This window comes from Eubalaena glacialis, chromosome 4, assembly GCF_028564815.1.
Source record: "Eubalaena glacialis isolate mEubGla1 chromosome 4, mEubGla1.1.hap2.+ XY, whole genome shotgun sequence".
NCBI lineage: Eukaryota > Metazoa > Chordata > Mammalia > Artiodactyla > Balaenidae > Eubalaena > Eubalaena glacialis.
The window spans coordinates 186703630-186729809 of record NC_083719.1 but is presented as its reverse complement, the minus strand read 5'-3'; the positions used below and the strand labels follow the sequence as shown (position 1 = coordinate 186729809).

General features: G+C 58.4%; 1 protein-coding gene across 2 annotated transcripts; it reads left to right on the top strand.

Annotated features, from left to right (window-relative positions):
- The first annotated feature begins 14437 nt into the window (after positions 1-14437).
- PTBP1 (polypyrimidine tract binding protein 1) lies at positions 14438-26117 on the top strand. Of its 2 annotated transcripts, XM_061190953.1 has the most exons (15): positions 14438-14543; positions 16849-16879; positions 19752-19827; positions 20066-20238; positions 20320-20466; positions 20547-20717; positions 20811-20921; positions 20995-21169; positions 21394-21471; positions 22155-22303; positions 23437-23470; positions 23865-23957; positions 24055-24271; positions 24538-24615; positions 24714-26117. In XM_061190953.1, exons 1-15 carry the CDS (start codon positions 14536-14538, stop codon positions 24844-24846), a joined length of 1674 nt encoding a protein of 557 aa, XP_061046936.1. In that variant the 5' UTR covers positions 14438-14535; the 3' UTR covers positions 24847-26117. The 2 variants fall into 2 exon arrangements, with proteins under 2 accessions (XP_061046936.1, XP_061046937.1); XM_061190954.1 differs by lacking the exon at positions 21394-21471.
- The last annotated feature ends 63 nt before the right edge of the window (positions 26118-26180 follow it).

Genomic DNA, 26180 nt, shown 5'->3' with positions numbered 1-26180 from the left:
TGAACAGGTACACAAATGTGGTCCCTCCACACACGGGAGCGTCCCTCAGCCATGTAAAGGGGTGAAGCCCTGACACCCCTTACCACGTGGATGGACCTTGAGAACACGATGCTCAGTGAGAGAAGCCAGAGACAGGACACACAGGGTGTGATTCCATTGATGGGAAACGTCCAGAACAGGCCAATCCACAGAGAGTGGGTTGGTGGTTGTCAGGGGCTGGGGAGGGGGTAGAGAGAGACTGCTGATGGGGACCAGGTTCCTTTTGGGGTGATGGAATGTTTTGGAATTAAATAGAGGTAATGATTGTACAGCATTGCAAATGTACTGCCACTGAATTGTGCACTTAAAAATGGTCAATTCTGGGAATTCCCTGGCGGTCCAGTGGTTAGGTTAGCTTTCACTCTCACGGCCTGGGTTTGATCCCTGGTCAGGGAACTAGGATCCTACAAGAAGCACGGAGTGGCAAAAAAAAAGACTAAAAATGCTCAAAACAACTTTACTCCCAGATGGGATCTCCCTGATCATAAACTTGACCTTAAATCTAAAACAACCAGATATCTTAACAGCAAAACGGGTTTATTCGGGAACTGCAAACAGGTACAATTCTGGATACCCGATCCAGGAAGCCACAGGCAAGTCTGGAGAACAAAGCTGAGGAAACTTTTATAGAGAATAGGGAGTTGGGCGGGGCTGTTGTAAACAAAGAGCCCATTGGAGGAAACTCGGAGCTGGGAGTGTGGTGGCTTTTCATTGGCTGAGCTCTGATGGTCTCTCATTGGCTGGGCCGTGAAGTCTCTCATTGGCTGAGCTGTGGTGGTCTCTCATTGGCTGAGTTGTGATGGTCTCTCATTGGCTGGGGTGTGAAGTTTCTGGCTGGCTGGGCTGGGCTGTTGCCGTGCAGGGAGAAACGCTTCCTTCTGCTGGTGAGAAGCAATAACCTTCCTCATGTTTGGAGTCTGCAGGGGTGGGGGTGAGGGGCAGGGGTGGGGGTGAGGGGCAGGGGTGGGGGTGAGGGGCAGGGGTGGGGGTGAGGGGCAGGGGTAGGGAAACCTCCACTGTAAATGAGGTTTCCTTTGTTCAGTGTCAGGGTTCCGTTGGCTGTGTGCCCGTCCTGTGCTGGGCAGAGGTGATAGGCTCGGGGCAATAATAAAGGCCCCAAGCATGGGCACCTGCTGTGCGCGTGAACCTGCCCAGAATTCTCCAATTTCCTGGAAACAATCCCATTTCTACAACAGCAGTCGCTGACTCTGCTGGTGTCCCACTTGAGTGCCGGAGCCCCCTGAGGCCTGACAGGTGTTATCCGGTTTGGTCTTACTGTTCCTTCCAAGAGGAGGTCAAGGTCACACAGGCGGGGCTTCTGCTCACTGCACGGGCCGGGGTCTGCAGACAAGAGCACCGCAGCTCCACGAGGGGCGAACCTTGCCCCCGTTTTAGAGGTGACACCACTGAGGCTCAGGGCAGTGAAACAGCTTCCCAAAGCGTCCGCCGGCCCCACGGCCCCACCGCCGTCAGCCTGGCCCTCTTTAGGTGCCCACTGGGTGCTGGGGACAGAGCCTGGACTCAGTGGAGGGGCTGCAGGGGCCGCCGGACTGAGGGTGGTAACCCCTGCTTCGGTTTTCTCGCAGGCAAGCTGGATGCCAGCTGACTACCTGGCGTCTGAAATTCTGCCCCCTCCCTGTGTCCAGGCCTCGGTGTCCTCCGTGACCCAGCCTGCTCTGCAAGCGGCAGAATCTCCTTGCCACCCTCCTCCCGCCCACGGCCACGTGGGGGGCGCAAGGTGGGGGGGGCGGCAGAGCAGTCCAGGCTGGAGGGCGGAGGTCCTGACGGGGAGGTCGGGGCGGGCGGGGGGGGGGAGGCCGCTTGCTCCGTGGGCCTGAGGTCCTGCGGGCCCCCGCACACACTGAGATGCAGAATAACCCACAGCGTGGGTGTCTCTAGGGGGTGGGCCTGGGAGGGTGCTGGAAGGTTCTGTGGCTCGGCCAGGCGGTGGTTCTAGGACAGCAGAATCCAAAAGGCAAAAGGAGTTCCTGGCGGCGTCTGATTTAAAACAAACAAACAAACAATGTGGGAAGGAGAGAAGGAATGCTAGGAATGCGGCCATTCCCGCTCGCGGGTGGGGCCCTGGGCCTGCAGCCTTCAGTCCAGGACCCGCTGAGGGATAGAGGCCAGCCCCGGCCCACCCCGGCTCCCCCCAGCCTCTGCGCTCCACGAGGCAACAAATACAATTATTAACAACCTTGGAAAAGCAATTAAAACTGCCCCAAACCCTCCCCCTGGTTTTCTTTCATTCTTTGGCTTAATACCTCATTCCTCAGCCGGAAGTAAAAAGGGGAAAATTATCAAAGACAGTGCTGGGGAACCAAAGGACTTTTCCTTCCTTGTCTGGGGTCAAGATCTCTGTGATCCTGCCGGCCTCCCTGTAAAGGGACCTGGGGGTCTGGGCGGGGAGTCCTTGGTGGTTTGAATTCTTCAAGGTCTGGGGCGTAGGAGAACCCCCGTGGAAGGTTCCAGAGACAAATTTTCACAGGGAGAAATAACCGTGAACTTCGCAGGTTGTCAGTGGCATACAGGGATTTGAAAGCTGTGTTTCTATTAGAGCCTTGGCCTGGTCTGTCCCGGCTGTGTCCCCGTGTCTCTGCCGGAACCCTATACAATATCTGGAAATGACACAAGAACATTCCGGAGCCCAGAGGCCGTGCTTTGGAGATAAATACAAGCCTCTCGGTACGTTTGTTTTTATTATTGGGACCTATTTTATCTTCAGCAAAAAGGAAATCGCCAAGAAAACAGGGGTGATGGAAGCTGGTGGGGCTTTCCTTGGCCCAACTGCTTCTAGAATGTTCCTCCAGGATAATGGGCGGGAATTTAAACCCTGTTGGCTCCACAGAGAAGCTTGGGGTGGGGGTGGGTTGCAAAATGTGAATTTCTTTAAAAAAAAAAAAAAAAGCTAAGAATGTTGGATGGTAGGGAAGGAAAGGTGATCACCCCAGGCTTTCTGGGTTTTTCTGGTTGTTTGTCCAGCTCTGATGCTCTGATAGGAAGGCCCAGGGGCAGCGGGCTGGCTGCAGGGTCCTGCTGAGGACCCCGGGGGAGGCAGCAGGTCCCAGGTCAGCAGGGCTGGGGCGGGGCTCCCGGACATCCGGCTGGGGGACTGGGGGGCACAGGGCCAGAGTGTGCAGACCTGGGCGCACCCACAAGTCCCGAGTGAGTTCAGGGTAACCAGCTCAGCCACCCACGTGAAGGGGCCAGGGAAGGACGTGAGGGACGTGGCCTCGGCAGGGGCTCCCACATCGACGGCTGGCCAAGGTCGTGGGGCATCTCAACCATGATCCAGCTCTAGTTAAAGATGATGTTTCCAGGGAATTCCCTGGCAGCCTAGTGGTTAGGATTCGGCACTTTCAGTGCCATGGCCTGGGTTCAATCCCCCGTCGGGGAACTGAGATCCTGCAAGCCACAGGGTGCGGCAAAAAAAAAAAAAAATGATGTTTCCGGAAAGTTCTGGGGATGGATGGTGGGGATGGCTCCCCGACAATGTGAATATGCTTAGTGCCACTGAACTGTGCGCTTAACGATGGTTAAGATGGTGAATTTCATGTTCTGTCTCTTTTACCACCATTAAAACAACAACAAAAACGATGTTTCAGAAGAAATGTTAGTATCATCCGGAAAGTTTCAGGATATCAAATAAGTGGAAAGGAAAACGAAGGGGAACCATCTTAACAAGGAGACATATCTCTCTCCTTGGTTAACAGAATAAAACTACAAAGTAAGAATTTAAAAACCTGCACCATGTAACAACAGTTAACAGTTTTACCTCCGGATTCCTGGGATACTTGTTTCCCTCTCCGCATCAACTCTATTTTTAAATGTTTTCCTGCCTAAGCTTGGGAGACCCCCTCCCCGAGCTGGTTTTTAAATGTATCAATGAAAAATGGATACAAAAGACTTGAGGACCATTTAAAGACCACAGGAGAGAAACTGCCTAACAGCCAGGAACATGGTGCCACCTTATAAAATAGAAAAATGATCGTATGATTCCCCCAGATTCTGGGATGTGGAAAATGCCTGGAAGTGAACAGCGTGAGCTTGGAGCAGCAGGAATCTGCCAGGACCAGGAGAGAAGAAGAGCTTTGCACGCTTATTTTTTATTCTTCCAGGGTTGTGTGAACTTGCTACAATGACACTTATAATTTTTAGGCAAGCTTTGGAAAATATTAGCGTGATCCCAATTTTATATATATATATATATATGCATATACATAAAAATATGTATACAGTGTATATGTATTATATATATACATACATACGTACAGATATGTAAATATATGCACATCTATGTTTACATACGTACACGTTTCCCGTACAGCATAAATAGATCCAGGAAGTATTCTGAAGGGAAAACCTCTGATGTTAAAGGCGATTATTGCTGACTTGGGGGGCGGCGGGTATTACAGACGATTTTTAGTTTTCTTCTGTTTGGTTGTCTAATTCTGTAGAATGAGTATTTAACATACATAAATTTTAAAGTCAGTAAGAAAAAATACATACAAAATGCTCAGGAACAAAAAGAAGCCCCGTGCCCATCAGCAGTCACCACATCCCCTCGCCAGCCCCTGACAACCACTAACTCTTTGTCTCTGTGGACTTGCCTGTTCTGGATGTTTCCCATCAATGGAATCACACCCTGTGTGTCCTTCTGTGTCCGGCTTCTCTCACTGAGCATCGTGTTCTCAGGGTCCATCCACATGGTAGGGAGTGTCAGAGCTTCACCCCTTTTCGTGCATGGCTGAGTGATGCTCCCGTGTGTGGAGGGACACATCTGTCCCATGATGGACACTCGGGTTGGGTCCACCTTTTGTCTGCCGTTCATCTCGTTCCCGTGAACATTTGTGTACGGTATTTATGTGGACTTGTTTTCATTTTCCTGGAGTGGAATTCCTACGATGGGATTGCTGGCCATACAGTAACTCTATTTTTACCCTTTGGAGGAACGGCCACTGTCATCCACAGCAGCTGCACCGTTTCACCTCCCACCAGCTGTGGACAAGGGTTCCAGCCTCCCCACACCCTGGCCCACACTTGTAACTGCCGTGGGGACATAGGCCACCCTCGTGGGCCGGAGGTGACCGCCGTGTGGACAGTGGTCATCCTCGTGGGTGGGTGGTGATTGCCGTGTGGGTGGTGGCCACCCTCGTGGACGGGAGGTGCCGTGTCACTGTGGTCTGACTTGCGTTTCCCTCATGATGTTGAGCATCTTTTCATGTGCTTGTTGGTTGGTTGTCCGTCTTCTTTGCAGAAATGTCCATGCAGAGATGCAGAGGAATTTGGAGCCAGTGCTTTTGCTCCAACCCCTTTGGGTGAGCACCAAGCAGCCCCCACCCCGTGGCCTGTCAAAACGAGAACAAATTGGTGACATAACGTCTCCACTCCAGGAAGGGGAGACTTCTTTGAAAACCATGGCACCAAACGCCAGCTAGTGTGTTCAGACTGAGAAGAGGCCCATCCTGTCCCCCGGGTGGGTCATCAGGGGCCTCCCCGGCAGGCGGCCCTGAGGCACCTGAGCCAGCTGGCCACAACACGGGATCAAGTGTCCGTTTCCCACTATAAACTATTGATGCCAGTGATGTCACTCCCGCGAGGTTCACAGGTCTCATGTGTTACCTACCGTGAAACCCGAGGGCTGCTGCTCCTCTGTCCTGGAGTCCCACGGCCTGCCTGGGGGGGCACAGTCCTTCCCCCCTCCTGGATCCTTCCAGAATTAACTTCTTACCAGAATACCCCCTGCCCCCAGGGAGCAGGACTGCAGAGACCCCAGAGCATTTCGTTTATCTGAGCTGACATCCCTCTGCAGGTCCCCGTTGTCCCAGAAAACATACAAAAGCACCAAAGGGTCTGGGCCAGTCTCCTCGGCTCCGAGCATCCTATGTGGGGTGTCCCAGGCTCTGTGGGGTGTGGAGCAGCCTCCCTGCCCCCACCCACGCGATGCCGGGAGCCCCCCATGGTGATGACCACAGATGTCCCAAAGATGTGGCCCAGTGTCCCCTGGGGCAGAAACTCCCCAGGTGAGAGCGGCTGCTTTCCTGTAGTTAATTCTGGACTTCAACTTGGTTTGGCCTTTTGAGCTGCCTCACACCTGCCCAGGGTCAGAGGCCAAGGTCTGGACAAGGCGGGGACGGACTTTCCCAGAACAGGCTCCGGACGAGGCAGCCCCAGGGGTTGCCAGGCTGGGTCTGGGGTCTCTGGTCCTGGGTGAGCAAGGAGGTGGGTCTGCAGCTCCCCCTGTGCCCGCACCTGGCTGGGACCCCCCGGGCAGCCCTGACCCAACCGGTGCCTGCGGCTCCATGACCCCGAGGACAGGCGGGTAGCGGGTGAAGAGGTGGCCTCGGGATCGCTTACAGCCCGGCTCACGTTCCCTCCGTATCGAGACATCGTCCTTGTCATGAATTTTGCAAGCCTGTGGAAGCCAGCCGCCCTCCCTGCCCGCCCGGCCCCCACCTCCCTGAGGCAGAGTGAGTTTCCTGTGGCTGCCGCCACCAAGAGCCACAGCGGGTGACCTAAAACAGCACACATTTCTTCTCTCGCAGTTTGGGGGCCGGAAGTCTGAGGTCACGGTGCCGGCGGGCCGGCCCCTTCTGCAGGCTCTGACGGACCATCTTCCTGCGGCAGCTGGCCACCTCGGTGACCACGTCACCCCATCTCTGCCCCCATGTCACATGGCCTCGCCCCGTGTCTCTGTGTCCCCTCTTCTTAGAAGGGCACCAGCCCTTGCACGAGGGCCGCCCTACTCTGGGGTGACTCAGCAAATGACATCCGCAAAGACCCTGGTTCCAAATAAGGTCGTGTTCACGGGTGCTGGCGGTCAGGATGTAGACAGCTTTTGGGGACCACGATTCAGCCTCTGATGGGGTCTCTGTGGGTCCCTCCTCCACACTTGGGCCCAGCCCTCATAGTGCCGCCCGCCCTCCCTCCCCCCCCCGGGGTTAGATGTGGCCCCTGAGTGAAGTCCCAGCCCCTTCCTGCCGGCCCCACCCCACCCCCCCCAGTTTCCTGCTGCTGCCCTCAGTCATGGGTTTGTCGTTCACCTTCCCGGAGGCCCAGGCTTTCGGCACACCTGGTGCCCAGCAGTGGTCCTCGGGCCTTTTGGGCTGTGGCTTGTGTCTCCACCACCAATCACTTGATAGAGAGACCCCGGGCCCACCCTGTGTGAGGGCTGCACACAGAGACACTTCCCAGGAGGACAGCATACAGGGGAAAGAACCCCCCCTCCCCTCCATAGAGCAGCCAGGAGGTCAGGTCAAGGTCGGCAGAAGGGACCCCTGGGGTGATGGGTGAGAAGGGCAGCTCCCTTCCGACATCTCCCCCCGGGAACCCCTGGCCCCGGTGCAACCACAAGAAAACACTGAACAAACCCAGACTGGGGACATCCTGCAGGACTCCCAGCCCGGGCTCCCCACGACTGCCCAGGGCCCCCCTCCAGGAGAGCTGGTGAGACCGGCACAGCCCGGGGGGGCCTGGTACCGCGAGGGTCCTGGGCAGAGACGACGTGGAGACAAACTGAGGAAATTCACCGATAAAGACAGACATGGCGAGAACGTGGGAAATCAGAGCCCTGGACACGTAGGCTGGGGCAGCCACTCTGGACAGTCTGATGCTTCCTCCAAAGGTTAAGTTCAGAATCATCATACATACGACCCAGCAACTCCACTCCGGGGGGTCTATAGTTGGCTGATTGTGTCATGCTCTCCACCCCCTCCCCAAAATAAGATATCCTGGAGCCCTAACTTCCAGTACCTGTAAATGAGATCTTATTGGAAATAGGGTCTTTACAGAGGTGATTGAATTAAAATGAGATCATTAGGTTGGGTCCTAATCCAACATGATACCTAATTCCTGGTGTCCTTATAAAAAGGAGAGATTAGGGACGACCACATGAGGACACAGGGAGAGGATGGCCATTGACAGACCCAGGAGAGAGGCCTGGGGAACCAGCCCTGCTGACTCCTTGATCTTGGACTTCTGGCCTCCAGAACTGCAGGGGGATAAACTTTGGTGGTTTCAGGCCCCCATTTGCATCATTCATTACGGCAGCTGCTGGAAACTAGTACAGATTTATCCAAGAGAAACGAAAACGTACGTCCATGCAAAAACCTGTACACACACGCTCACAACTGCAGAAAAGTGGGGGGAAAAACGACTCTCCATTGATGTATGAATAATAAATGTGGTATACACACATATGCACACACAGGAATATTACTCAGCCGTGAAAAGGGGTGAAGCACTGACACTTGCTGCAACGTGGATAGATCTTGAGAACACGATGCTCAGTGAGAGAAGCCAGACACAGAAGGACACACAGGGTGTGATTCCATTGATGGAAAACATCCAGAACAGGCAAGTCCGAAGAGAACAGACAGTGGGCTCCTCGTTGTCAGGGGCTGGAGGAGGGGGTGGGGGTGACTGCTGATGGGGATGGGATTCTTTTTGGGGTGATGGAATGTTCTGGAATTAGAGGTGATGGTTAGACAACAATGGCCATTCAGTGGCCACTCAATGCCACTGAATTGGACTCTTCAAATGTACAGTTTTATAGTATGAATTTTATCTCAATTAAAAAATTGTTTTAATGTTTGCGGTTTTCCTGGCTGCTCCGCAGAGGTAGAGAGCCTGGGAGGGTGGTCCAGGCCCCATCCCCACCTGTTACTGCACTGGGGCAGTTTCAGTGCCTGGCGACCCCCAGGGACACTCCCTCGGTCAGGGGTGCACGGCAGGGACACAGGGTGGCTCCAGAGTTTTACTGTCTGTTGCCAAGTTGTAAATTCGTGTCTGGGTGCTTCACCCCTGCTGCGTGGCTGCCCACCCCGAATCCATGTGCAGCCCAGCCAGCCCCCGCCTCACCCTAAGACCCTCTACTCCCTCAGTGCCATTCCCTCTGCTCACCACATCTGACACACCTCCCCCAGGAAGCCCTCCCGGATCCCCCTCCGGTCCCTGCAGGGCCCTGCTCCGTCCTCCACCACCTCTCCCGACAGTCACATCCAGAAGCGGGGAGATGACCCGCAGTGTGGCTGGATCTCAGCTCTGTGCCCAGCGCCGGCCACAGCATGTGTGGGGCTCGAGAAGCAGCGAGGGGCATTTGGGAAGGGGGGGCTCTGGCCCTGCAAAGAGGTGCAGCAGAAAGAAGTGCCCAGAGACAGCTGTCCCCCAGGCTGGCCCACTGGCCCCTCCTGTGACCACAGCGATGTCCTCCGGCCGGTGAGAAGGTGGGCACTAAAAGTTTTTACATTTAGTGCTTTTTGTGGGTGATTTTGGCCCCCAAGTGTCCCTGAGCACAAGAAGCCTGTGATGTGCCTTTTGGATAAAATACGAGTATTTGCCATAAGTTGTTCTACAGCCCTGCTGCCTACTGAATCAATATATGTTAAATAAGGAGTCTGCAAACAGAAACTCGCGGGACACAAGATACATGTGACGGGTTGGTGACACTGTTGTGACCAAAGGCTGGCAGGACTCTCACCCGCATTTCCCCCAGGAGCCAGGGTTCCGTGCTCCCCAACCCAGCGTTTGCTGTGACTTCACAGACCCTGAGTGTGAGAATGATGAGAATCAACAGGATTTTCTAAGCAGACTTTCTACTGAGCTGCAATTTACATGCAGGAAAGCACCCCAATCACAAAGCATTTTGCGAACTGAACTCCCGTGAGTCCCTAGGTCCCCCCACCTGCCCTTCTCAGCCACTGACCCCCAAGAGCGCCCTATCCCAATTTCCGGCACTGTCGGTGCATTTTGCCTGCTGTTAGACTTCATTTGTATACTTGGAACAGAGGTCTACCCGGCTGGTCTCTGTGCTTCTCCATTGCCGCGTGGATTCCCCTGTGCCGGAGACCCTCCACACAGCACGTCTCCATCCTTTGCGCAGTGCTCACTTCCGTTCTTTCCAGTGTTTGTCTGTTCCGTACTTTTTAAAAAGCTGCTATGGAGATTCTTGTCCAGGCTTTTGTTGACTATTTCTACACATTTCTCTTGTGTAAACACGCAGGAGCGTGAGTGCCTGGCCTTAGGGGAGGCATACAGGCAACTTTTTAAGAAAGTGCCAAGCTGTTTTGCAAAGCGGCTGCACGGCTTCCCCCTCCCCAGCGGCGTTTAGAGTTCCCCCTGCCCCATCCTTGCCAAAGCTGGCATTTCCGGTCTTCATCCTAATGATTTCTTAAAAACAGCTTTATTAGATATAATTCACATAACCACACTGCCCATCCATTTTTTAAGTGCACAATTCAGTGGTTTTTCAGTTTATTCACAGAGTTGTGCAACCATCATCACGATCAATTTTAGAACATTTCATCACGGGGGTAGAAACGCCAGCCGTTGGCAACCACTTCCCAGCCCCTGACAACCAGGAATCCACTCTCTGTCCCTGTGGATCTGCCTGTTCTGGACGTTTCCCATCAATGGAATCACGCACTGTGTGTCCTTCTGTGTCTGGCTTCTCTCACTGAGCATCGTGTTCTCAGGGTCCGTCCACGTTGCAGCGAGTGTCAGTGTTTCACCCCTTTGCGTGGCTGAGTGACTTTTCCATGTGTGGAGGGACACGTGGTGTTTATCCTTCATCTGTCGATGGTCACCTGGGTTGTTTCCACTTTTGGGCTGTTGTGAATCGTGCTGCTGCGGATGTGCACGTTCAGGTTTTGTGTGGACGTGTGTTTTCATTTCTGCTGGGCAGATACCAAGGAGGAGAATTGCTGGGTCAGGTGTTAACTCTACATTGACCATTTGAGGACCGGCCAGACTGTTGCCCACCCTCCTTGGTGCCCCCGTAAAGGCGGAGCAGCCTGGGTAAAGCACAGGGGGGCCTCTTCCTGGCTGAGAGGCCCAGGCAGCTCACCCAGCCTCTCTGGGCTCTCTGGGAAAAGGAGACATAGTATTTCCTACTCAGAGGATCCAAGAGTTAAAACAGGAGCCTGGAGGGAGGTACCCAGCCCAGGCTGAGCCCCCAAGGGTGTGGACGGGCAGGGGGTGTGGAGGCGCTTAGGGCAGAGAGACGGCTCCCTCTCCGGGCTTGCTGGTTTGGGCAGGTAAGGTTTGCACCTTGGCCTGAGGGCCTGGGGCTGGGGAGTCAGCTGTTGCCCAAGGACCCCGTCAAGGGGCGGGAGACTGATTCCCACGTGAATATTCCCAGGCCTGAGCCAACCGTTTCCGTTCTGTCCCTCAGCTGGGGACTGGGGTGGGCGGCTCCAGCTTGGAGGGGCTGCGGGGTAGCCTCTTTGGCACCCCCTACCCCCAGCTCAGTCCCACAGAAATCTGGAAAATGGGTCAGAGAGGCTAGGAGGCCTCTGAGGGGAGGGGAGATGTGGAACCCAGGCCCCCACCCGCCCTGGACCCAGGCCCTACGGCTGTTGTAATCAAGGCAATGAATAAACAAACACAGGGAACAAATATTCCGAAACTATTAAGCCATTTTCATTTGAAACACTAGGGAAAGCCCATGGGAAGGAAGGGGGCACTGGCCTAACCTTGCCCCTTATTTTGACAAAGGGGTAAACTGAGGCAGCCCCATCAGATCTGTAAAGAGAAATAAGACCCAGCGGCCTTCCCCCTCACCCTCCCCTGCCAGGGCCTGGGATGCTGGCCCTCCACCCCCATCTGGCTGCCACCCACCTCCCTTGCCCCTGCCACAGAAGATATCCTTTTCAAAATTCTCAATTGCAAGGGGATCACACACCCACGTTCACCCTAAATCATTGATGAGGGAGCCAGCTGGCTGGCAGGCAGAAGAGTTGAGCAGGGAGCAGACAGACAGGGGAGCCGGGTTGCTCCAATAAACCAGGGCATCCATCCAACTGAGATGCAGGGCCTGGGGGCTCCCTGGACCCCCCTCCCCCCCCCCCCCCCGCAGACATGGAAGGCCTGCCAGCAGTCTTTCATGGCTGGTCCAGGGTCCAGGTGGGGTCCTGGGCTGACGAGCAGCTCCCAAAACGGTGTGTCCACATCCTAATCCCCTAACCCGTGAGCATGACTTTGTTTGGGAAAAGGGTGTTTGCAGGTGAGATTAAGGGCCTTGAGATGAGATTATCCCGGTGGTCTCTAAATCCAAGGACAAGGGTCCTTTTTAGAGACACACACAGGAGAGACAGAGCAACAGGGAGAAGAGAACCATGTGACAATAGAGGCAGGGACTGGAGGGACTTGTCTGCAAGCCAAGGACACCTGGGCCGCCAGAGCCGGAAGAGGCAGGAAGGACCCTCCCCCGGAGCCTCTGGAGGGAGCTCGGCCTTGCTGACACCTCAATTTCTGACTTCTGGCCTCCACAACCGAGCGAGAATAAATCTGTGTTGTTTCACGCCGCCTGGTTTGTGGCCCTTGTAAGGGTGGTAACAGCGTGGATTCCAATCCGGGCAGGGGCTGTCTTCTCTCCCTCGTGTTCCAGTGGAAGGCGAGAAAGAAATCCTCAACCGTTTTAAGGGAGAGGTCGGGGAGACTGTTCTGATGAGGGGGCCTCTGCGCGAAGGCCCCAGGGCAGGGAGTAAAGGAGGGAGTGGGTTTAGGGAGAAACCGTCCAGAAGGGAACAGCCTCGTAAAGGAGGCCTGTGTAAATGCGGCCAGAAACCAGAAAGGCGGCTGAGAGTGTGAGGTCTGTGGGGCCACGAGGTCGACTTGGGCTTTGACTCTGAGCAAAGCCCGGAGGGCGGTGAGCAGAAATGGCTTTTAATAGATTGCGACCATTTAGATCCGTGCTAGGAACCTGGTGGAGGGTCCACCAACGTCGCTGCCCCATCCTCTCCCTCTGGGCTGCGACACTCCCATGTCTCCAACCATCCTCCCTGCTGTCAAGGGAGCCCATCCCTGGCACCAGTAACCGAGGCAACAAAGATGAGCAACTGCCCCTGGTGGTACCCAGAGCGGAGCGCGACGGGAGTCCTGGAGGGAGCAAATCCACAGGAATGCGCTGGGGATTCTCCTAAATCCACCAGGACACTCCTGATTAGCCATTCCTGGGCTTCAGATGGCCTTCGGCGAAAGAGAGGGCCAAGGACCGCAGGGCGGAGGCCTCCGTGAAAATCGGCAGCCGCCCCTAATCCGAGAAAGCCCTCTGGCTCGGGAGCCCCGGTCTCTGGGCCCCGTCCAGGCCCGCGCGGCCCTAAAATGGACGCTGTTGCCATGACTCCGCCCAAGCTAAAACCGACCGGAGAGGCGGGAGCAAAGGCCTGACCTCGACTTAGGGAAACGGCAAGTGTCATTCTCCCTCTCTAGGCTTGTGCCAATTAAAAATCCTTTTTTCTGCACGAGACGTATAGCAAACAATATTCAGGATAATTTCTTCTATTTATTGAACGTCTGCTCCACGCTGGGAACTGCGCAAGCCCGGGATGCCCATCATCTCCTGGATGCTTCCAAAAGCCTGGGGTACCGGACTGCCGCGGCCTCCCTGACTCCGCCTGCCCCTACCCCCACTCGCCCCACCCAGCTGGCCCTGTTTTCCGGCACCTTTCCCGGGGTTCCCCTATCACCCACAACCCTGTTTAACTGTCTTTGGAATCAGCATTCTCCGGGATAAGTTTGGGGTGTTCTGCTGCTGGGATGGAGGCCCGTCCAGTCCTGAACGTCCTTTGACGGCGAAGTCCGCTCTGTGCGCCCCCGGGCCTCAGTTCCCCCACGTTGCAGGCAGGCACGGCGGGGTTGTCCGTGCGCCCCCGGCCTCATTTTCCCCCCATTGCAGGCAGGCAGGGCGGCGTCAGCCGTGCCCCCCGGGCTTCAGTTTTCCCATTCCTGCAGTCAGGCAAGGAGACCGTGGTCGGGCTTCGCTGCTCTGGGGGCAAACAAAGGACAGTCAGGGGCGACCCGTGGCCACATCGTGCCACAGGCTTGGTGGCCAGCAGTGGAAAACAGCCCCGGCGCCTCTGGGACGCGTTAGGCCGCCGCCACTTGTCCGCGTGCTAACCTAAGCGTAACGTCTGAGTTCGAAATGGACTTCGGCCAGGTGCCCACAAGCAAGGTGGCGCCCTGGAGGTTTCCTGCCCTACTTCAAGATGGCGACGCGCCTCCCTTTGCTCTCACGCCCGAGGTGGAGGTGGACTCTGCCCGTTTGCAAGATGGCGACAGTCTGGGGGAAGCACGCTTCCCACCGCCTGACCCGCCACGTACCCACTCCTAAGATGGCTTCTCCAGCAAAGCCCCACGCAGGAGGGCAGCTCGCTCACTGGCTCTGGCGCAATCACGTGGCCTCACCTCTTCGCCCCTTCCCCGACTCCACCGGCCGTTTCCGCCTCGAGCCCTGAAGGACGGCCAACTTCCCCAATGGCCGCCTGTCACTGTTTTTGGCCCCACCCCTCGAGCGACTTCCTATCCATTGGGAGGTGCTGGCGGGGTCCCGCGGTGCTCGCCCCGCCCATCTGCGCGGCAGGAGCCAATGGGCAGAGCGCGCGGGGGACGTGTTCGGGCGTCTCCGCCATTTTGTGAGTCTATAACTCAGAGCCGTTGGGTCGGTTCCTGCTATTCCGGCGCCTCCACTCCGTCCCCCGCGGGTCTCCTGTGTGTGCAATGGACGGGTGAGTAGTACTCGTTCGCTCTATCCCCTGTCCTTCTCGCGCTCCAGTCTCTTTCTCGTCGCCGCCCCGGCCTCCTCAGGGCGACGGTCTTGGCGCGCCGCTCCGCCTCCACCCCGGGCCCCGGGGCGCCGCCCGGTTCCCTCCCTTCCCCCCGGCCTGGGGCGCGGGTGCGGCCCTGGAGGGGGCCGCCGGGGGCGCGAGGCGGCGGGGGTCTGGGGGAGGGGGCGGCCGGGCCGAGCCCTGCCCGTTTCCGGTGCCCACGAGGCCTGTCCCTTGCGCACGCGGCGGCCGCGCGGCCCTTCTCGCTTCCCGTCCGGGTTTTGCGCGCACGCGCCGCCCTTGGAGAGTCTTCTGGCCCTTCCGGCGCCCCGTACGGTCTCCGCGCGCCCTGTAAGGTCTCCGCGCGCGTGCGCGGCCTCGCGCGCTCCCGGCAGCTTTGGCGCGCGTGCGCGGGCTTTCCCGCCGCGCGGACTGCCCCGGCCTGCCCCGCCCGCCGCGGGCCCGGGCGCGGCCGGAGACGCCGCCCTCCCGCCCGGAAGGGCGCGGGCCCTCCGCCGCCCCCTTTGTTCCAGCCCGGCGTCCCGGGGTGGCGCCCCTGGCGCGGTGGGGGCGGGGCGGCTCGGGACCCGAGCCCGCTCCCCGCGTGCCGAGGTGTCGGGGTGGGGGGGACCGGGCCTCGCGGTGGCGGGGCCTAGGTTCTCGGGAAGCGGTGGAAGCCGGTGGAGCTGCGCTCTCCCGTCTGGCACCCCGTGGGAAGCGTTCAGGGGCAGTTGCGGGAATATTGTGGTGGGGAGCTTCGAACCAGCTCTCCTTTTTCTCTTGGCTTGACCGAGCGGGGCGGGCGGTTAAAAGTGCCTGGAGGGTCACGTGCCTTTGGTGTCTCGGGCTTGAAATGATAGGTTTCAACCTGAATTGAGGCCAACCTTTTAGAAAAATTGCTGCAGCAAGAGGAACTTGATCTCCTCGTGGTCTGCCTTCCGCTTTGGCTGGGGTGGACTTGCCCAGAGAACCCCTTCCCGAGCCAGCGGGCCGTGTGCTCGGTTTTCTTGGCCGTCTGGTCAAGTTCTCGAGTTTTGTCTCCTCCATTGTCCCCCGTAATGTGGTTTGGGGGCGCATCTGCAGCTTCTCGTCGGTGCTGTGGTTACCTAGGCAGCCGGGCCTGGCCTCCGTGTGCAGCTCCTGTTTGGCCTGCCGTCTTTTTGGAAGGTTGGAAAACCTTTCCCAGAAAGGCCATTTTACGTAAAACATTTCCTGTGTCCGAAGCCCTCTCTGAGAGTAGGAAGCCGCCAGGCGGCCTGGGTTAGCAGTTGGGAAACTGCGTGCTTTTCATTATTTGTTTTTCTGGGAAGTTTTTTCTTGACTCATTAAGATTTTTAAAAGTCGTTGTCGCTGGCCCGTGAGGTTTTTGCGGGGAAGAGGTGGGGGTTCCGCCGCAGAGGCGGTGGGTGAGGATGGGGCAGGGCCCGAGCCGAGGCTGTGGTGGGAGCCACCTCCCTGAGAGCCCGAGGGGGATCCTGCAGGCGGCGGCCCCGGTGCCCTATGCCGGGCTCGAGGCTGGGCCGGGGGACATGTTGTGTGACATCATGAGAGGCTCTTGTCACGGGACTGCCAGGCCTTGGCGGCCAGGTGACCTTGTGAGGGGCGTTGCTGGCTAAGTTGTCTCCTGAACAGATATTTCGGGAGTCCTTAGTTTGTTGCCGGTTTCTGTTTACTACATAGATGCTCTCGGAGGGTTCTGTTTTCCCGGGGGGCTTGGGCTGCAGGACCCAGGAGTCCCGGGCAGCTGTGCTCTCCCCCGGCCCCGCCTTTCCTAGCGGGGCCTGCTCTGCGGGGGGGGAGGGGGAGAAAGTCCGCTCACGTGGAGCCCGGTTGATGAGTAACTCGTGTCAGCTCTATCTGATCCTTTCCACCGAGCTGCCCCCTTCTCGGCCCCGTAGGGCCGGAGCTCTAATCTCGGGCCCTTGAGTTGCCTTTTTACCGGCCTGCCTTCTGCTGGAAACGTCCCCCAAGCACTACCAGTTTCTAGAAAGCAAACAGCAGCACCTGAACCTTAACCAGCATCAAGTGTCTCTCCCAGGGCCTGTGGAGAGGGTGTCTTTGTCTTTGGACGGGTCGGGAGGTGGGGCCGGGGTCCTGCCGGGAGGGAGCCGGAGGACAATGATGGCTCCTTTTCAAGTGGCGATTAAAGGGCGGACGGCTTGCTTCCCTGCCCCAACCTTCTAGCTGACGAAGGCCTCGAGCGGGGGCTCGTGCGCCGGGATGTGGCGGGCGCCCTGGCTGACGTCTCCTTTTTTTTTTTCCGCAGCATCGTCCCAGACATAGCAGTTGGTACAAAGGTAGGCGCTTGTGACGTTGCTTTCTCCTTCCGCCCGCTCCCACCATGGGCTGCCCGGCTCGGTGCTCCTGGCGTGGACAGCCTGCCTCGGGCGGGGGGTGGGTGGCCCCTCAGCAGTCTGATTTCGGGACCCCCTGCCCTGCCCTCGAGCTCAAAACGGCTTGCGGTTGGAGGTGGGATGCATGGCCGGGTGACGGGATTTCTGTCCTCGGTTTCGTGTGGGTAAAGTTGAAGTTTGTTTGCAACTTAAGCAGCTTGTTGGGTGGGGGCGGGACCAGAGAATCCCGTGGGGCTCTGGGGTGGTTCCAGGCTGCTCCTGAGGCTGTCCTCGTTCAGATAATTTTTGCTCAGAGAAACGGGACGTCGGGGGCAGAGTGTCCCCCCTCGGGCCGTGTGTCCTGAGCCCTGCAGGTGGCCGGGTGTCCTGAGGAGCAGGCAGCAGCTGGTTTCTGGTCTGGTGGCTGGTTTCGGTTTTCCCAGGTGGACTCGTCTTCGCACACCGCCTGTCCCGATCTTCCTGCAGATAAAACCTGTTTGTTTGGTGGCGGGAGGAGGGAGAGGGACTTCATCCGGAGTGCTGTGACTGGCACGGGGACCCTCCCCCTGCTTCTCTGGGGGCCACTTCAGCCGGAGCACCTCTTCCAGGGGCTGTCTCCTCTGTCCCGTGCCCGGGGGGTCTTGGCTGTTAGAATCAGCTGCACAGGATGGAGGCCCTGAGCCTGTAGGGGGCGTGCACCGGGGGGCCCACCGGGAGGGCAGCCTGGTCCTCTCTCTCAGATTCAGGATAAGCTGGGCCCCAAGTGAGGCGTCAGGAGTGTTGGTGCGTAAGCTGTCGATGAAGAAGCAAGGGGGGCTCTAGGCACTGTTTCTGGCAGCGAGCGCGCTTAGGTGGTCGTTTGCTGTCGGTGCTGAGTTGACTTCAGGGCAGGGGCCTGCGGCAGCAGCTGGGAAGAGCTCCCCCGCGGCGTGGACTGGCCCACGTCCCCCCAGGCTTCTACCCCACAGAGTGGCTGTGCCCCAGTGGGCTGTCTCTGTGGAAACACTGGTCACCACGTGCACCTGGGCCCCCCCCCCCCGTGCTGGGGGAGGGGGCGGTGTCCGGGAGGGAGGCCTGGGGGAGATGGGCGGCCAAGTGGGCAGGGCTTGCCCCACAGACCCCACAGATGTAGGCGTGCCAGGCCGTCTGCTGTGAGAACATGGTTGGGGCCAAGAACGCCCCATTCCTGAGGGAATCCCGGCCCTGCTTGTCACCTGTCAAAGATGGGAGGCGAGATGCTCTTTTTAAGGTTGTGCAGCCGGTGTGTGGGAGCCGCCTGGGTGCCCCGTTTCTGTCCAGCTCTGGACGGGGGGCCTTTGTGTGCCGGGGGTGCGGGTCAGGGCTCCAAGTCCACATTCCTACCACTTAGGCGGGGTGGGGGGGGGACTCCATCCTCGGTGGCTCAGGGGCATTATGCCTGGGTTCTCATGTGGCCCTTCGTTCACGGCTGGGGCTGGTCTACTGCTCTGAGCCTTGAAGCGCCCAGGTCCACTTGGGGAAAGTGAGCTGGGGCGTGACGGGTCAGGTCAGCCTGGAGTGCTTGGGGTTTTTAACATTTTGCTTCATTATAACAAATTTCAGCCCGTAAGCGGTCTGCGGTTCTGGGTCCTTTTCTGGACTCTAAGACCAGGCAGGGGTCTGAGCCTTTGTAGCTTCTTCACGGGCTCAGGTGCTGGCTCTCTGCGCATCCATCTCAGCCCTGAGCCCTGGGGAGCCAGGGGGTGGGCAGGCCCCTGCAGATGCCCGCCTGGCGTGGGGTCTGGGTTCAGGGTCATGCCCATAGCAGGTGGCCTAGCAGCCAGGGCGGCCCAGAGCATCCTGTTTGCGCCTAGCAGTGTTGGCATGTGCCTGATTGCTGTCCTGAGGGGCAGACCTTGAACCTCCTTGGCTTCCTTCGGCTTGTCTCAAGGGGCAGGGTGGGGTGTGAGTGTCCCGAAGGGGCTCTAGGGCACCTAGAGCTCTAGGGCTAGACCGCCGGAAGGTGGGGAGGCCCCTGGGTGTCCGGCGTGCTTGTTTGTGTAAGTGGCAGTTAAGTTGGCTTGAGGGAAGGGCAGAGATAAGGTGTCCTTGAGGAGGGACGAGCTGGCGAAAATGGCAGTTGGAGGGTCTGGCCCTGAGAACAGCTGGTTTTTGCTGTTCCTGCCGGGAGGCCACGGGGCACCTAGGGCAGGGAAGCTCTTCTCAGGCCACCGGTTTCGTGTCCGGAAGTTGTTAGAGGGTAGCCTTCTGGTCCCAGTGGGGTCTCCCTGCTCCTCGGGTGGGGTTTTATCCTCGCCCGGCAGGAGGGCTCCCTGTCTGCTTCTTCACCCTGGGCTCAATCTTACCTGGTTTTGGGAGTTGATTCAATTAGATTGAGATTAATGAGTCAACTAGTCGTTTCTGGAAAGAGAATGGGCTGGGCACTTCGGGAGCTTCTTGCTTGTTTGTCACCAAGGTGCCCGCTGCCTGGAGAGGTGGCCTTTCTGGTCATCGGGCTCCGGTTTCCTCAGACTGGAAAGTAGGACAGACTCCTGCGGCTGAGCGGGTGGCTGCAGTGTGTGTGACAAGGGGGCTTTGTCCTCGTGGGCCTTGAGTGGTTCTGCCGTGATTGAGAGCACGACGGCCGAGCCTCGGGGTAGCCAGCCTGAGCCCGTGCAGACCCCAGACGGGGGGGGGGACATGCAGAGCCCCTGTAGAGGACAAGACGCTGGCCCTGCCTGGGGAAAGACCCCCAGGGGCTCCGCAGGTGGGGAAAGGAGCTGTGTCTTGGGTGCAGAACCACTGGGCCCCCCTAGGGAGGGTTGGGGGGCGCTGCAGCATAGACGCTGCTTGGTTCCAATCCTCCCCTCTCTTCCAGCGGGGATCTGACGAGCTCTTCTCTGCCTGTGTCACTAACGGACCCTTTATCATGAGTAGCAACTCGGCCTCCACAGGTAACCCTAACCGCGGCCCTACCTGGGAGCACTTTCTCTGTGGCTCTGAGGAGCGCACTTGGGGTTGGTTGGTCCTGGCCTTGGTGATCTTGAGCCTCACTTCCCTGGGAGCCAGGTGTGGAGACCTCCCCGTCCCAGCAGCCTCCCAGAGCTGGGAGGAAGCCAATGCCAGGAGAGGGATCCCTTGCTGTAGGGGAGCCGGGAAGTGCTCTGTGCCACGCACACCATCCTTTTGCAGCAAATGGAAACGACAGCAAGAAATTCAAGGGGGACAACAGGAGCACAGGCGTGCCCTCCAGGGTGATCCACATCCGAAAGCTGCCCAGTGACGTCACTGAGGGGGAGGTCATCTCCTTGGGGCTGCCCTTCGGGAAGGTCACCAATCTCCTGATGCTGAAAGGGAAGAACCAGGTATAAGGCCTAGGCCTTCTCTAGGGTGGTCACCGGGCCTCCTGGGTCCGGGCCTGGCTCACACGCGACCCCCGCCCCCAGGCCTTCATCGAGATGAACACAGAGGAGGCTGCCAACACCATGGTGAACTATTATACGTCGGTGACGCCCGTACTGCGTGGCCAGCCCATCTACATCCAGTTCTCCAACCACAAGGAGCTCAAGACGGACAGCTCGCCCAACCAGGCGGTGTGTGTCCTGGGGTGCGGGGGGGGGGGGCGCGGGTGGTGGCCTTGGGGCCTGTGGGACTCACGGCTCTGCCCCCACAGCGGGCCCAGGCGGCCCTGCAGGCGGTGAACTCAGTCCAGTCGGGAAACCTGGCCCTGGCCGCCTCAGCCGCGGCGGTGGACGCGGGGATGGCGATGGCCGGCCAGAGCCCGGTGCTCAGGATCATTGTGGAGAACCTCTTCTACCCGGTGACCCTGGACGTGCTTCACCAGGTGAGGCGGGGTGCGGCGGGGCAGTGCTGGCCTGCGGGTGGGGGCCGGTTCCCGGGCTGAGGCCAACCCCACCCGGCCGCCCTCCTCCTGTAGATCTTTTCCAAGTTCGGCACCGTCCTGAAGATCATCACTTTCACCAAGAACAATCAGTTCCAGGCGCTGCTGCAGTACGCCGACCCCGTGAGCGCCCAGCACGCCAAGCTGGTGAGTGGTCCCCGGGGCAGCTGCGCCGCCAGCCACCAGGCCCCCACTCACAGCCCTCTCGCTGTCCCCGCAGTCGCTGGACGGCCAGAACATCTACAACGCCTGCTGCACCCTGCGCATCGACTTCTCCAAGCTCACCAGCCTCAACGTCAAGTACAACAACGACAAGAGCCGCGACTACACGCGCCCCGATCTGCCCTCCGGCGACAGCCAGCCCTCGCTGGACCAGACCATGGCTGCAGCCTTCGGTAAGATGCCCGGTGGCAGGACAGCAGCGGCGGGGCGGGGCGGGGCGGGGTGGGGTGGGGGGCAGGACACGTAGCTCAGTCCCAGGCGCCCGGCTCTGCACCCGGGGAGGTCAGCACCCATCTCCCGGATGCCCACACAGCACCAGCCCAGAACCCGCCGGGTGGGGCACTGGTAGCCGGCTCGCACCCATGGGTGCGATGATTAGTGTCTCATTTGTTTCTAGGTGCGCCTGGTATAATGTCAGCCTCTCCGTATGCAGGAGCTGGTTTCCCTCCCACCTTTGCAATTCCTCAAGCCGCAGGTATTCAAACACTCGTCCCTACCACCAACTCTGCATGCCCACACCTCTCCCGTAGCTCTGCTTCCACGGCAGCTGACGTGGCGCAGTCACGGGGGGAGCCCACCTTCCTGGGCGCAGGCCTCCAGGTTCCCCACGGAGCTTGGACAGGGCAGTCGTAGGGCAGGGCCGTGCAGAGAGCCCGCTAACCCCACAGTCTCTGGTCTGGTTCCCTTCAAGCGCCCGGTGAGGACCAGCGCACAGTGGTTGGAGGGATGTGCCCCTAGTAGATGCATTTAAGTGGCCTGGTAAGCGGAGCGGCGTGAGCTGGGCGGGCACACCTGAGCATCCCTCCCGGGGGCCAGGCGCCCACCTACGTGACAGTCCTGAGCCTGTTGTCCTGCCCGGCGTGCCATTTGCATGGTGACGGGCACCTGCATGCAAGCACGGCCGAGGCCGCTGGGCTCGATCCTGCATCCGAGGAGCCGGAGCTTTCTGTGCTGTTTGGCGCATGTAGATGGTCAAGCCAGCACGGTCTGTGCAACGAGAAGCGTAGAGGAGCCGCAGGCGTGCTGCTGGGCCAGCCGCTCCCCCCACCCCCCCCGACCCCACGTGTCTCCGTTTGCATGAGGATGGGCAGGACCCACGTTTCTGTCTCAGTGGAGAAGGTGGGCGCCGCTGCTTATCTGACCGCCTCTTCCCTCCAGGCCTCTCCGTCCCTAACGTGCACGGGGCCCTGGCTCCTCTGGCCATCCCGTCGGCAGCGGCGGCAGCGGCAGCGGCGGGCCGGATCGCCATACCGGGCCTGGCAGGGGCAGGAAACGCTGTCCTGCTGGTCAGCAACCTCAACCCCGAGGTACGTGGCTCTTCCAGGCTGTCCTTCTGCAAGTAGGAGTCGGGAGTTTGCTCTCAGGTCCTAGTGCAGACTGAGCCCCTCCCCCAGGCACTGGGGCCCCTGGAGCCGGGTCCCCTGGCCCGGTCAGTGCCTGCAGGTGTCACGCTGTCCTCCTCTCTGCACTGACGTCACTCACTGCTGCGTCCTTTCCGCAGCGCTTGGAGTCCTCCTGTTTTCCTTAACATCTCAATGTACGTTCCTAATTCCATGATGCTGAGAGTTGAAGTATTGTGTCCACGAGAGCAGTCTTGCAATTTCGAGCCCAACCAACCTCGGTCTGCAGGGGCCTGCGGGGCGCCTCTGGGGAGGGGGTGCAAGCCAAGGCCACCAGCCACGGTCCCTGAGGTGGCAGCCGGGCCTGTGCTTGTCTCGGTGGCCAAGTTCAGCTCAGGGAGCTGGGATGAAATGATAAAGGCTCGAGACATTTTGATTCTTGAGAGACGGGGTTCCTATTTATTTTAACGAGCTGCTCTCTTGCCTGTCTGAGCACGTGTGACTCGCGGCCTCTCAAGCCCTGTCCCAGCTCCTCTAGCCAAGCTCTCCGCTAACAGCCACCCCAGCGAGCCTGACTGGAGGCCCTGGTGTGGGCCCCCGGGGAGACAGTTCCTGGAGGGCCTGGTTGGGGGAGTGAGGGGTGGGGGCGGGCGCCGTCTCCTCCCCGCGGGGGGCGCTCCTGCTGTCCGCCCGGTGCGTGGCTCGTAGTGTGTGTGGTCTTGACTGATGGGACGCCGCGTGTTTTCTTATGTATTTACTGACCTGTGTTTTTGCTACTTTTTTTCTTTTCTCCCCTTCCCCTTTCCCAATTTTTTTTCTTGCCCTGATCCGGAATTTCTTTGCCAACTGACTGCACGGTACTTCTGCTTCCTGTTGTTGCTTGAAACAAAACAAAACCATAAATAAATAAAAACAAAATTTCCCCTCAAACCCTGCTCTCCGGAAACCAACCTGCCCTTGAATATTAACATCCTGACAACTTCATCATCCATCAACCTGCACGCCTGCGGGGCTGCCTCCTCGTGGTGGACGATTCCAACTCGCCCCCTGACCTCTCCCTTTCCCTGTCCCTCGCTGCCTTGCTCTGCTGTCCTCTAAAGAGAGTCACACCCCAAAGCCTCTTTATTCTTTTCGGTATGTTATCGTTCCCACTTTTATTATCTTGTTTTCGTGTAATTGAGGTGGTTGTCACGCTCTGAGATGTCCGAGCGTGCGGTCCGGGCTGCGCTTTGCGTACTGATTTGGACTCCAGAGCATGGTTTACGGCCCCGCATGCTATTGGCAGAGTAGATGTGTCGGTAGCAGCCGCAGGATGGTTCTTGGCAATTGGCCTTTCCTGGATTTCAGGGCTTCTTTGCTGAAGGCAGCCCTCCCGGTAACACTCCCTGTGACTAGACAGCTTCTCAGAGGCAGAATAAGCAGAGCTGCGGGGAGAGCCAGCCCTGTGCGGGAGTGCGGGTCGCGGGGCCGGCGGGGAGGCGGCCGCGGGGCCCGGGCGGCTCAGCAGTCTGTCCCTGTGCCCTTGAAGGCGTGTACGGCGACGTGCAGCGGGTGAAGATCCTGTTCAACAAGAAGGAGAACGCCCTGGTGCAGATGGCCGACGGGAGCCAGGCCCAGCTGGGTAGGGGCCGCGGGGCCGCGGGGGCTGCGGGGGCGCGGGGCCGGTGCCCAGGGGCCTTGGGTCACGTGGGTCCTGTGTTGTCGTGTCTTCCCCCCAGCCATGAGCCACCTCAACGGGCACAAGCTGCACGGGAAGCCGGTGCGCATCACTCTCTCCAAGCACCAGAACGTGCAGCTGCCCCGTGAGGGCCAGGAGGACCAGGGCCTGACCAAGGACTACGGCAACTCGCCCCTGCACCGCTTCAAGAAGCCCGGCTCCAAGAACTTCCAGAACATCTTCCCGCCCTCGGCCACCCTGCACCTCTCCAACATCCCGTGAGTGCCTGTAAAGGTCTCCTGTGACGCTCCCACCTCCAGGGGCTTCCCCAGGCCCTAGGGAGGCCTTGCCGGAGGCCCAGCGGAGTGAGTTCTCTGCTTCCAGCGCACCTTGCAGATGCTCACGGTCATTTTCTGATAACCTATTTCTGGGGCCCCTAAAAAGCTCCTGGAGATCCCACCCTTCCCTGGACACACAGCTGCTGTTTTGAGGGAATGGCCTTGACCTTCCACAGACTAGCTCAGGTCCTTTTCTCCCCTTGCAGGCCCTCCATCTCCGAGGATGACCTCAAGATTCTCTTCTCCAGCAACGGCGGGATCGTGAAAGGGTTCAAGTTCTTCCAGTGAGCCCAGCCCCACCCCTTCGCCCCGCTGCCCCTGGGCCTGCCCTGCCCCACCCGGCCCTTCACGGCTCCTTGTGTCCCTCCCGTTTTCCCTGCAGGAAGGACCGCAAAATGGCGCTGATCCAGATGGGCTCCGTGGAAGAGGCCATCCAGGCGCTCATCGACCTGCACAACCATGACCTGGGTGAGAACCACCACCTGCGGGTGTCCTTCTCCAAGTCCACCATCTAGGCCGCCACCAAGGACCAGCCTGCCGGGCACCCGGCGACAACTTCCATCATTCCAGAAAAAAAAGCCACTTTAAAAAGCAGCTGAAGTGACCTTAAAAAAAGACCAGAGATTTTATTTTTTTAAAGAGAAATCAGTTTACCTGTTTTTAAAAGAAATTAAATCGAATTCACTTGCTCACCTGGGGGAGGTGGGGTGCCAACCTCAGGCTCTTGGTGACCGTGGAGGCCCAGCCCGGCCCCTCGCCCGTGCCTTCTGCAATCTGCGTGGCGGGCGCTCCCAAACCTCCACTCGGCTTTCTTGTGCCTTAAACCCGCTGCTCTGGCAGGGCCTTCTTGGGGTAGCAGACGTGTAGGGGTTTGGGGGCCTGGGGGGGGGGTCAGCCTCCCATGGGATCGTGTGCCTGCTGCGGTGGGAGACCGTGGGCGGCCGGGTGTGGCCGCCCCCCAATCCTTGTATCATGTGTATGATTTGCCCCCCAGCCCCAGGGCCCCTCCCCGTCGCTTCTTCAGCTTTGTTTCCACCGTAATCTCTGTATTATGCTTCGATGCAGCTGCAGACACCTGTGCCTAGCAATATTTCCAGTTGACCAAATATTCTAATCTTTTTCATTTATATGCAAAAAATAGTTTTAAGTAACTTTTTATATAGCAAGATGATAAAAATGGTATGAGTGTAACCTAAATTTTCTCCTCGTGGTATGACTTTGTATACTGTACTTTTATTTTATTCCTTGTCGTTGAGTCGCAGGGCAGGATCTAGTTTCCAGGGCAGACACAATGGGGCCGGCGCGTCTGCGACCTGCCGATGCCTTACTCACAACTGTCCTCTGTCCCGGAGGACAAGTGCTCTTAAACTTTCAGGGTTTCTTTTTTCCTGCAAATTTTGGACCAAAGTTTTGTTTCTGTTTTTTGTCTGCCTCTAATGCTGGGACCCCAGGAGGTGGGACAGCAGCCCTACCTTCTGGTCTTCACCGCCTTGTCCTGCACTCACGGGTCCAAGGGGCTCCCCGCGCAGGCCCTGTGCTGGCCGGCCCTCCTTAGGGCCTGGGCCTCAAGTTTCCATGTCGGGGTGGAACAAGGGTGTAAATATTTATAATTTTTTATACCTGTTGTAAGACGTGAGGGGCAGCAATTGCGGTTTTTTTATGGTGACACAGATGTATATTTTGATAACAGCAATTACAGGCTCAGTATTGTAAGGAGCATGGCAGGCCACTGCCCGCTGCCGGCTTGTAATGCGGAGAGAACTGAATTAAAGCAATTTTATAACAACTCCTACCTTTTCTGTAGGCTCTTTTTTCCTGTCCACATGTAGGAGGTGGTCTGGCCAGTCTG

Bases quoted from the DNA above. Each gene is read 5' to 3' on its own strand.
- PTBP1 (XM_061190953.1), top strand. The intron at 21,170-21,393 runs GTAAGATGCCCG...ATTTGTTTCTAG, and splicing joins GACCATGGCTGCAGCCTTCG to GTGCGCCTGGTATAATGTCA. The intron at 21,472-22,154 runs GTATTCAAACAC...TCTTCCCTCCAG, and splicing joins TGCAATTCCTCAAGCCGCAG to GCCTCTCCGTCCCTAACGTG.